Below are 12,154 nucleotides of genomic sequence, written 5' to 3' on the forward strand. Positions count from 1 at the left end.
TAATTTGAGGTAGTCCAGGGAGGTCATCTCAATGCAGCGTCCATTTCACCAACAAGGTCCTGTCAGTAACATATACAGCGGACGATGTATGATTGTATTCGACAAAATAATTATCTTATACATACACGTCTCATTTTTATCTCGAAGTGAGCATTCATAGAATAAACGTCATGGCATTCTCATTTCTGTAGATATCAGGTTTCGTTTTGTTTTAAAAGCATCTGCTTATGCCTTTTCCACATTACATATTATGTACCTAGGTAACATTGTGTTGGGATTGGCTTTTAATTGTAAATTATAATTTCAATTATTTTTACTACAAAAATTAAAATATTGTATAATACATAATTTAGTTTACATACACTTAATGTCATTTTAGTATGTCTCGAACGATTTCTAGACGAAGGCCTCTCCCTGCTGTCTTTAATCTTCTTGGTTCTTAATCTTTTATCTCAACGATATCTTGGTGTCCCACTTTCGATATTATTTGTACCACTGGCGGATGACTAACAATGATTTTATTACTAACCCAAGCACTAAAGAGATTACGTTTATTATGTGCGTAATTTCATGGAACGGTTCTCCATACTGGTCGACTCGTTTAAAATTCAAACGCTGCCATGGAATTCAAATCAAAGAAAAAAATGTGTCATTATAAAATTTCAGCTTTGATTGTTTATATTTTCAAAATTTATTTCCCCAAAATCATCAATATTAATTGTGAAAACACCCCGATATTCTTTTAATCATTGAATTAATTTTGCATTAATTATTACTTGAAAATCGCTTTTCTATTATTATTGTGGTTATTCATAAAATACAATTGTTTTTATTGATCATAGAATGATATTATTTCTATTATTAATTTGCCATAATAAATGTATTTTAAATAATAATTATGGTTCTTGTCTATTTAGAGGAAGCCAGCGGCTAACAAATTTGAAAATAGTCGATATACTGGATTATTTGTGACTTATTATTCTTGAATTTTGCCGTAATCGGCTTTGAAAATTGCCGTTTTACCGTCTGGCTTCCAGTAAATAGACTTGTAACATAATTATTAATATTGATCTAACAAAATTATGCATTTACGTGTTTAAATATAAATGATTTTGGTTTTTATTTATTATTATTGTATACTCAAACAAATCCACCATTTATTTTAGTGTAATATGGTTAAATTTTTATCATAACATTGTATCATTGACTTTAGCATTATTCATAAGATGAAGTAATTACAAACTTCTCTTATAATAGTTATCGTGGTAAACATATTCTTTCAGAATACTTTTCTCATTAAATAATCGTAGGGCTAACTTACGCTAATTTCATAATGTGCCCATTGATTGCTATTCCATCAAAATGCATTCATATTTACAGCAAAGATAAACCTCCTATTTCACAATAATATTATTGAAATATGATTCTTTAAGTAATTATTAGTAGATATTAATTAAAATATTTTTTTTGAAAATATACGCACGGGGCTATTCATTTAAGTTTTAAGTAAGTTACAAATCATGTTGTCTATGATTAAACTTAATTATGGTAAGGTCGGCTGCGATGACTCTGTTATTGTTCACTCTGAACCGCCGCCATTTCTGAGTCCCGCTTTCGATTCTGGCGGAACTTGTTTTCTAAAACAGTCATCGAGGAATGCTGCCATCGACTTGTAAAGATGTTTCTTTACTCCTGAAAGACTGTGGCCCTCGTCTGGATATACCTGGAAAAAGAATTAAAAAGCTCTGTAAGCACCAATAATATTACCAAAAAGGTTGCATAAAACGTTGACAGTGCCAAAATATAATACTTAATATGAAAATGATGCTGAAAAAAAAGTTAGGTACTGAGGAAAATTATTAAACTACCTGCAAGTAAAAACTGTAAAAACGTCTTGTATTAATTAGCATTATAAGCATTAATGGGTTTTTCATTGAATATTTAGATGAACAATCCCAGAAAAATTCAAATAACATTAAGTACATCATAATATTATGTACAGTATAATAAAATGGCAAATCAGCGGCCACCAGTTTGTTTACGTTGGTATGTTTAAATTTAATACTTCCAATGCATCAAATAATAATTTTTCTATTGTCAAAAGTTCAACCATGCTAAAAACTTTCTGGAATCGGGTGTTTTTTAAGCACAATAGAACTTGTAATAAATTGTAAAAAATAGCACAAAAATTAACTTTTCATATTTTAATAATTAACTAAAAATTAACATGACATTAATATTTGAAATGATTTTGGGTCACCGCAGCTGTTCTTGAGGAAGCGCATTCTGGGCACTTTTTCGAGCACTGCTGGCCATATATCACGAATAACACAAACAATGTAAGTTTTCATGGCACCAATCTTATTGCTGGTTTATCAGCATAAAACAGAGACTTCATGTAATCCCACAGGAAATAATCCAGAGGTATCAAATCGCATGACCTTAGAGGCCAATTGACAGGTCCATTTCTCGAAATCAACTTATCGTCAAACTTTGATTTCAATAAGTCGATGGTTGCAGTCACCGGCCACGTAGCGCCATCCTATTGAAATAACATCTCATCCGGATCAATATCATTCATATTTAAAACAAATCATTGATCACGGTCCTTTAACAATTTCCATTGACCATAACGCGACGCGGGCTCTGGTCTCATTTTCGAACAAATAACGTCCGATGATGCCACCAGCCTGTAAACCGCACTAAACGGTGCATTTTTGTGGGGTATGTAGGGTCTCTTCTGGATCGGTCTCACTCCATAATATGTGGCAATTTTGGTTTTTAACAAATAATTTAAGTCAGAAATGAGCCTCATCCCTGAATGCAATTTTGCGGTAAAACAACTATACGTTGCGCGAATCGACGATTATTTTCCAAACCATATTGATCACAAATGTGAAGAAGTGACCACAGTATCGCAGGTTTGAAAGTTAACCTTTTTCAAAGTTATATCTAAGCAAAAAAAAAAAAACACTTGTTATAAACGGAAGTATTAGAATGAATTTTATTTCAACATGCCGAAATATGGCGTAGGTAATAGGTATGTACCTACAGGTATTTGAATTGATTTACATCTTCATAGATGGATTTTTGAACGGAAAGTAATTAATGTCTGATTAAGCTGACAGGAAAGTTTTTGTGTTTTGCTTGTTCGGTTGGCAATATAATTCTAGTGTAGTCATCTGGCGGTTTATTTTCATGGTTGTGACATCTTCAATTAAGTATTAATCTCACGACACGTCATGTCACCACGAATCCCACTAGGTAGGTAGTCGAAACTACTTGGTTTATACCAATAATAATTACCTGCTGTCGAAAAACGGCCCCCTTGGCAGCGAGCGCTCTAGCCAAGAGCAAACTCTGCTGCAAGTGGACATTATCGTCAGCTGCGCCGTGCACCAAGTAGAACAGCTTGTCACGCAGCTGCTCCGCCTGGCGGCTCACGTCCGCCTCCGCATATCCTCGGTAGTTACCTGTGGCATTCGGCAGCCCCATGTAGCGCTCCGTGTATGCTGAATCTGAAAATTACAAAGATGAATTTATTCACTCACTTGAAGCACAAGCATAATAATTAATACCTACTGTTACCATTGTGAAATTCTGATGCATTATTTGACAATTTATGAATTTGTTTGATGCTTTCAATACGTAACGAATTGTTACGTACCATAAAGTTTCCAACTGGTGACCGGAGCGACAGAAATGCCGCAGTGGAAGACGGAGAGAGGACTTGCGAGCGCCAGAGCAGCCACAAAACCTCCATAGGACCAACCCCACACTGCAACGCGACGCTTATCCACAAAGTGTAGCGAATCACGAAGATACCTGAAACAAATGCGATAGATATTGTTCACTGATTGTTAACATATTTTAGTTATCTATAATAATTCATAATAATATAGCTTAAAATGGAATAAGACAATTATTAACGTTCACTTGAAACTTGGTCAATAAGAATTTAATACTGACAAGCATTTCTGTACTATTTTTTATAGGTCAGGAACCTTGATTAAATATAATTTATATAATGTCAAAACATCTTTAGAACGTCAATCTGATGTGAAAGATATTGGCATAATTTTTGACTGTTCATTATCTTTTCATTCACATATAACCTCTACAGCTCTGCGTGCAGGTAAACTTCTAGGATTCATCATGCGACAAGTTAAACAATTTGTCATACGTACACTCCACGTATCGTCTCTTGAATATGGCTCTATTGTCTGGACTCCTTATAAAGTTTCCGTTCTTAATGTCTTTATTTTATGACATATAATACTATTTCCCTTTCGATAATTCGTCAAATGATTATTTTCAGACTGCCTTTCGACAAGGCATGCTCGCTTTTTACTCTTTTGAATCTCGTTGATCAATTATTCTGCTCTTGGGATATTTTTGCCTGCTCTCACAAAAGATGGTTTACGATGCTGGCATCCTAAAGAATTTGAATTTATATGCGCCTGTCAATTACCTACATGGTCGCAACCATGACCTATTCTGGGTCAGAACCGTTTCTTCGTGCCAAGCTTATCAGGCACCATTAGCGAGGGGTGCAAGACTAGTCAATGCACTCCCTAAAGACATTTTCAGAGATGTCCTACTATATTTTTGAAATTTTATTTTATTGTATAACATTGTTTATGTTTTTTTTTCTTCTTTCTTGTGAGGGTAATATTTGTTAACTATGTATTAGAGAAAGTATGCATTTTTATTTAACTTGTTTGATTATAACCAGCTTTTTTCCAATTTAAAACTTGTTACGTCCACAATGTTTTTTTTTTTTTAAATAAATTGTTAATTGAATTTACGTAGGTAATAATTAATTCCTGTAGTAAGAAAATGGTCAGTATCTATTAGGTATTAACTCTACATTATGCAAAAAAGAGTATTCTTAATGACGTCACCTCTTCGAAGTTAACATAATGTTTTCACAAAAATAGATACGAACAAACGAGCATATCCGAAACAACTTCAAAAGTTTAAACAGGAAACTCCATTCCAGAGTGTTGCCAACTGTCGCTGTCAAAAATAATATGCTAGATATATGATAAGAAAATAAGCTAGTTGACGGTTCCAATTTTTAAATTCCCTCTTGCGGAAAGGTATTTATTTTAAAAATATTTACGTCGTACAGTTTACAATATTTATTCTAAAAATTAGGAATGTCATTTTTCGGGAGTTAAAAACTAACCCACCCCGGCAATATATCGAATATACATTTCACTTATGGCCGCCATATGACTGCATGGGTTCTCTTACCCGTATGAGTTCTTGGAATTTGGGACCAGGTAAAATGTTACAAACCTCACAGTTTTAAATAAATTTGTTGTGACGAAAAACATTAGATTTAACGCTATATTCCAGATGCTTATTTTGCAAGCTAAATGCTTTTTCAAAAAACGCTATATATGGCCTACATAACTGTCCGATGTAAGGCCCACTATAAATAGTATGGAAACACGAAACTGTAAACTCCGATGGTGGGGCTAGTTATTCCCATATTTCGAATGGAATATGACAGTTTATAGAAAATAATGATTGTTGCATATTGAAACAAATGGTAATTATGATAATCTTCATTTATTGCGAACAGGTTACTGGATTGTATTTGCACTAGTACTACCACATAATTCGCAATTCAGTGCCACGGCCCGAATATAGTCGGCCTTGGTCCTATGTAAAAACGTAAATTCAAGCACTGTTATGACTATCTCATAACTCTTTAATAAATCATAAATAATTTAAATATACAAATACTTACATAAAACAAATAAGTAGGTATATCTACCATTTTGTATTATTTCTGTAGATAGGTGATCAGCAAAGAAATGACTTTCTAAAACGGTTGATTGTCCGCTGTTCAAATTTATATGGTCGATTTGATAAAACTTGGCTAAACATTGAAAACTCACTCTGTGACTTCTAGTTGATCAGCCACTTCCACTGTGCCAAGTCTGCGGTAGACCTCGTGCAGGAGTCTGTAACCCTGGCCTGCGGACCCTCGGCCGTCCACCTGCGCGACGACGCATCCGCGCGCAGCCGCCAACCACGCCGGCCAGTCGATGCGCCATCTCTCAGTCACCAGCTGGCTTCCTGGTCCTCCGTATCTGGTGGAGGCAGACCAAAACTTAAAGATGGGCCAAGACTTACATAATAGCATATACCAATATTCATAATATGAATATTATCAAATACAGTGGTGCAGTGGGACACTTGCACACAATTATTTTGAATCACATGAATACTTATAGATAATTATGTTATTGTTATTTTTAACTTGGGAAAAAAACGATAACATAAATGATTATATTATTTTTATACCCATTAATGTAGGTATAGAAATATGAACGAAGCGATTATTCAGTCAAATTCTGAAGTGAAAATATATACTGCCTGTTAAAGTATGCACGGTGAAATCCGTTCTCTAGCAATCACGTCGATTCGATTCGATTTTCTGCCTATGGCACCTATTCGTCGAAATATTAATAAAATATACTTTGAAAAAAGTGGAGAGGGGTTGATTAGTATTTTTAAAAATAGCGACCCGGCACTTTTTTATTTAGCATTACACCACTGATCAAAAATAGATGTTGACAATTTCGATCCACTACTGTATTACAATAGAAAATTGAATATTATATTATATTAGTGAAAGGAATCAATAATTATTATCTGTGGCCTTAGCTCGATATTAAGCGGTTTTTTAACACTTACCTTGATTACTAAAAATATTTTTATAAGCATAAGACAATTGTCACGGATATCTTGAATTGATTTATCATTCCATTCGCAAATGGCGGTCTTGAAGATGGGGAGGCCCGACGCACTGAATAATTTATTTTTAATATCTTATACTCAATTTATGACAAATACGCATCTCATAAGATTTGTGTATATTTAAAAAAAATATGACCGGTTTGAACTGTTTCGATGCCCCCTTAAAATCTCCTGACGAATAGATTGCGTTATCCGCGTCAAAGAAAATCGATGCTGCCATTCGTAATTATTAATAATGACGTTACAAGTGAGAAGCAATCGAAATATACGACGTGTAAATATTATGAAATTATTGGGTCTGTTAACGTAAATATTATTTGTATGCATACATAGATAATCAGCGCCGCGCTTTGGAGAAATAAAAAAGATTTAGTTTTGATACAAAAATAATATTACTTAAATTCAACAGAACTTGAAAGATGCGATCTTTCAGCACAGCTATGGAACTGATCATTTAAAGGTTTTCATTTTAGACTTATTATTTTTGGTCAAAATTTGAATTTAGGTTAGTTTTAAATTGTGTTTTTTAGCAAATAAAGTTAAAATTATGAAAGTGCATGTATATTTTGTAGCTGCAATAAAGATTGAATATAAGTAGGTAACTTACACGTGAAGAACTAACGGATATCTCGTGATCTCGTCTTCTCGCAGGCCGGGCGGAAGTAGAAGTCGAACCTGCGCCCTGTGTCCGCCGGAAACTTGCACCGGAAATGTTCGAATCACCGGAAGTGCAATGGCGGAAACGCGCTCCTTGAGAAAATAAAAAATGAGAATTAATTACTTACTTACATAATATTTCAACACTGTTGATTTCCATTTTCATAAAAGGTTAATATTATAAATAAAAAATCAACTGACCATAATATGTTATATTAGAAGTAAAGACTGAAGAAGACATGGGCAAAATAAACAAAAAATATATAATCTTATCATTGAAAGGCGGAGGATTAAAGAAATTAACAGATTTTTGTTTTTACGAGAAATGGTTATTAGTCACTTGTTCAACTTATTAGGTCCATACTCTGGTCCAAGTACATATTGAAAAACAGCCGGTGAATTTTCCAGACCCGGAATTCGAGCCCTAAACCCATGAAATTATAAGCCGACGTGGTAACCGGCCATCGTGGGCGTTTAATTACCACGCTCCACGAAATCCTGCATAATGATGTTATCATTTCCATATCGTATCTAATTTGAATAATTTAGAATGGTTCCATGAATAAACAGAACGATGACAAAACAGAACAGCGATAAACAGGACTATGACATTTCACGAAAAATAAAATATTTTATATTGAAATTGTCGTATCTCTTATTATATTATGTTGTAGGTATAGATTTTTAATAACACAGGTTTTCAATACACCGTAAAAAATGCATTCCTAATTGCTGGAAAGCCTCAATTATACGCCGAATGGCCAATATGCAGTGATTATACATTTATTTTATTAACTAAAGTTTTATAAGTATTTAATTAATAAATAGATAAGACAAAAATGAATGTTTTATTTTTTCCCTGTCCCGGAATTGTCCTTGTTCTGTTTTATCACCATTCTGTTTCTTCGTATTCTATTTTGTTCGGTTACCATTTAGAATATGTACCCCTAAAATAATAATATATTGTTTTTTTGGGGGAAATATTTATACCTATTTGGACTATTAAAACAACCACCGCTAACCTTTTAATTACCTTTTAATTACCACATTTAAATAACACGTTAATTATATATAATGACCAACGACTCCAAACGCGCCAGTCCCGGTGTTAGCACTAAATGACTTTTAACATGTGACATTCTTAAACCTTGTGCATTATATCTCTTCAGGTGATACAAACAGTGGCTGTATACGTGTATAAACGTATCCTCAAAATTCCTTGTATTATTGGGATGACAAAATGTTGGTGTCGTCAGACGAATGGGATAATACCTCGGCCACATTGTGAGAACGACTAGAGTACAGGATTTTCCAAATCGTTATCCAAAGAAAGACACGTAGCAGAGGATGATGCCGAATTTCGTAGCTTAAGGGGGGACATGCTCGTCGAAGGTCAAAATTGAGTTTTTATTGTATTTTCAAACCATGATCCTGGACACTCCTTAATCGTTGTAGATAATCTATTTATATAATTTTGAAGCCTTATTATCTTTTATAGTTATTTTAAACATTTGTTGACTGCATAAAGTATTTTTGTTACATAAAATAGTATTCTTTTAAACCTCTCGCTCTAATGTTTTAGAATATAGTCATATTTCGGTACATAACTGTGCAGTGGTGTTAAGATTTTTTACTTTTATTAATTTTTAAACGCATTTATAAAACCATTAGTATAATTTAATACGAGATAATTTTTGTAAAATATTCACGATAAAAAATTATATTGATAATCTCTGTGATCCCAAATTTGACAAGAATTAGGCATTTTATTATTCAAAAAATCGGCAAGATTAAAACATTTGAAGATGATTTTAAAGATATTTATTATAAGCTATGTCTTTGACCATTCAAGTGTGATAAACATCTTATGAATAATGATTGCTTTATAATAATTATTGACCTAAGAATAAGGTAGTGTTTTTTTGAAATACGCCATTTCTTTTGTCATTCCCCAGTGGTTAAGCTACAACATACGGCCGTAGCCATAAATTGACAAACTATAATTAAAGTAAGGAGTAAAATTATGTTAACGCGCGTGTTTGAACATGTACCTAACCGAATTTTTTTTTATTTTTTTTTAAACGGTACATGTTCAAACACGCGCGTTAATATCATTTTACTCCCTACTTCAATTATAGTTTGTCAATTTATGGCTACGGCCGTATGTTGTAGCTTAACCACTGGGGAATGACAAAAGAAATGGCGTATTTCAAAAAAACACTACCTTATTCTTAGGTCAATAATTATTATAAACAATCATTATTCATAAGATGTTTATCACACTTGAATGGTCAAAAACATAGCTTATAATAAGTATCTTTAGAATCATCTTCAAATGTGTTAATCTTGCCGATTTTTTTAATAATAAAATGCCTAATTCTTGTCAAATTTGGGATCACAGAGATTATCAATATAATTTTTTATCGTGAATATTTTACAAAAATTATCTCGTAATAAATTATACTAATGGTTTTATAAATGCGTTTAAAAATTAATAAATGTAAAAAATTTTAACACCACTGCACAGTTATGTACCTAAATATGACTATATTCTAAAACATTAGAGCGAAAGGTTTAAAAGAATACTATTTTATGTAACAAAAATACTTTATGCAGTCATCAAATGTTTAAAATAACTATTAGGGATAATAAGGCTTCAAAATTACATAAATATATTATCTACAACGTTTAAGGAGTGTCCAGGATCATGGTTTGAAAATACGATAAAAACTCAATTTTGACCTACGACGAGCACGTGGGCCGTTAAGAGCCCCCGTGATTGGTACGAGCGACGCTTCACCGAACTATTTCGGTCATCAGTCAATTGGGCGGCCATCGCTCTTATGATGACCTACCTCCGACAGTAAATAATACAATAATAAGAAGAATAAACATAAAGGAAATTCAATATTAATTCTTGGAATTTAGGAATAGTATTAATGGAACATTTTGACAACAGCACCTTCCTCATTTGTAGAATTAAAACTGGTTAAGTATGTATATGTGTATATTATAGTCGCATATTTAATTTTGAAGTAGATTTACTCAACTTGGTAACGTATGTACCTACTTGGTCCTCCTATTAAATTTCATTATCACAGACGAGTGTCTTTTGTTTCGGGATTTAATTTTCTCAAGTTCTCCTGAGTTTCTGCGTTTTATGCGAGCCTAAATTGCACGCGTTAAACGCAGTAGCGGAAATTGGCACTTCACATAAAGAGACCTTGGGCTTGCAGTATATTCTTTTGTCTTAAAAATAAAAAAAACCTTACCGAATAAAAGATTTCCAAACCTGTAATTCAGTGTTATTCTGCAAATGCATCAGCAGTTTTGGCGTTGCATGGCGTGCAGCACGAAGTTCGGCCCTCGGTACACCGGGGCCCAAACACTCGAGGACGAAATGGGCCCCTCCAGGACTGAACCACGCATTGTGGTACAAGCACGGCTGGGGGCCTGACATCGGCTCTGCATAAATAAATACATTATTATGCTATAAAAATGACAAATAATTTAGTAGGTATAATTGCACATAAGTAGGCTTAACATGTTCAAATGTTAATATTATATACTGATACCGCAGCACATAGCTCGAAGAAGGTACAATCTCTGGACAATTTTAATCGTCTAGTGGTACCCAAGAGGTACAAAACGTCCACAAGGTAGACCTAGAGGCAGCTGGATCGATGACGTGGTTAAGTTCTGCAGAGGTACGTGGCAACGCAACGGACAGGACCGAGAGAAGTGGAACCATCTTGGAGAGGCAGGCTGATCATGATGACTGATACCGAATCAGCAGTCAAACTTTTTTTATCTATTGCTTTCATTGTTTGCTATATACACTCGCGAAAGACGAGTGCGCAGTTTGTATGAGGTTTCATGTGTCCGATTTACGTAAAAGTCAAATTGTATTTAAGGATTTATTTCAATCCTTATCACACCAAGCGCGTACCAACTCCACTGATCGCGGAGTCCACAATTTTACTCAATCTTCATTACTGTATGAGAGTAAGCCTTCGTATGATAAAACATAATATATATTCTAAAAAAACACACTCGTTCATAATATAACTTTTAAAGACATATATTGTACAGGCATTTCCACTTTACGACGAATCGTGAGTCCCTTTTGTATGTTGTAAGCTGTCAATTGTAATTTTTCATCAGATCATTGTATCTATAGATACGCAATATCATTTTTTATAATATTACCAACCCGGTTTTCTAAATTATAGTAACTATATCCAACATTAAATACGGAAATGTAAAATTATAAAATTTATGGCGTACCTATTATAATAATATATCATAATAGTACTTACTAATAACAGCTATATCAAACATTTTTATGAATAGTTCAACCGTGTACCCGCTAGGGTCTCATACCGTAGGGTGGTAAGTAAGTAATTATTACCATTATATCGATAAATTAAATATGTAGGTAATTAAAATAATTATTTTGAATATTTCCATGATATTATTCTCATATAATATAACAAAGAATTATATTGGGAACTATTATTAAATTAATAATTAATTGGGAATTGCATTACTATTATAGTCAAAAATAATAGACACCTAGATAATAAAGCATGTATGTATGTACTTACTGAACAAATTTACGACCTATTTGAGACTATAAAAAATAGAAGGGGCGGCATTATAGTCTGTCTAGGGACGTCATTGCCTACATACACTATAAATGATTTACAGATTAACTTAA

At 33.4% G+C, this 12,154-nt stretch overlaps 1 protein-coding gene across 1 annotated transcript in view; it reads right to left on the reverse strand.

Annotated features, from left to right (window-relative positions):
* Positions 1 to 1,469: 1,469 nt before the first annotated feature.
* Dpp10 (Dipeptidyl peptidase 10) overlaps positions 1,470 to 12,154 on the reverse strand; it is a 137,176-nt gene continuing 126,491 nt past the window's right edge. Inside the window, exons 9-14 of the mRNA XM_085940098.1 lie at positions 10,727 to 10,899; positions 7,385 to 7,527; positions 5,913 to 6,107; positions 3,668 to 3,825; positions 3,307 to 3,518; positions 1,470 to 1,723 (exon numbers count right to left, since the gene is read on the reverse strand). Of these exons, the coding sequence (XP_085796224.1) occupies positions 1,580 to 1,723; positions 3,307 to 3,518; positions 3,668 to 3,825; positions 5,913 to 6,107; positions 7,385 to 7,527; positions 10,727 to 10,899 (1,025 nt within the window). The 3' untranslated portion in view covers positions 1,470 to 1,579. The remainder of the gene's footprint in view (positions 1,724 to 3,306; positions 3,519 to 3,667; positions 3,826 to 5,912; positions 6,108 to 7,384; positions 7,528 to 10,726; positions 10,900 to 12,154) is intronic.

Source organism: Rhyacophila brunnea, unplaced genomic scaffold, assembly GCF_057557595.1.
Source record: "Rhyacophila brunnea isolate RB1 unplaced genomic scaffold, BYU_Rbru_1.0 scaffold_12, whole genome shotgun sequence".
Lineage (NCBI taxonomy): Eukaryota > Metazoa > Arthropoda > Insecta > Trichoptera > Rhyacophilidae > Rhyacophila > Rhyacophila brunnea.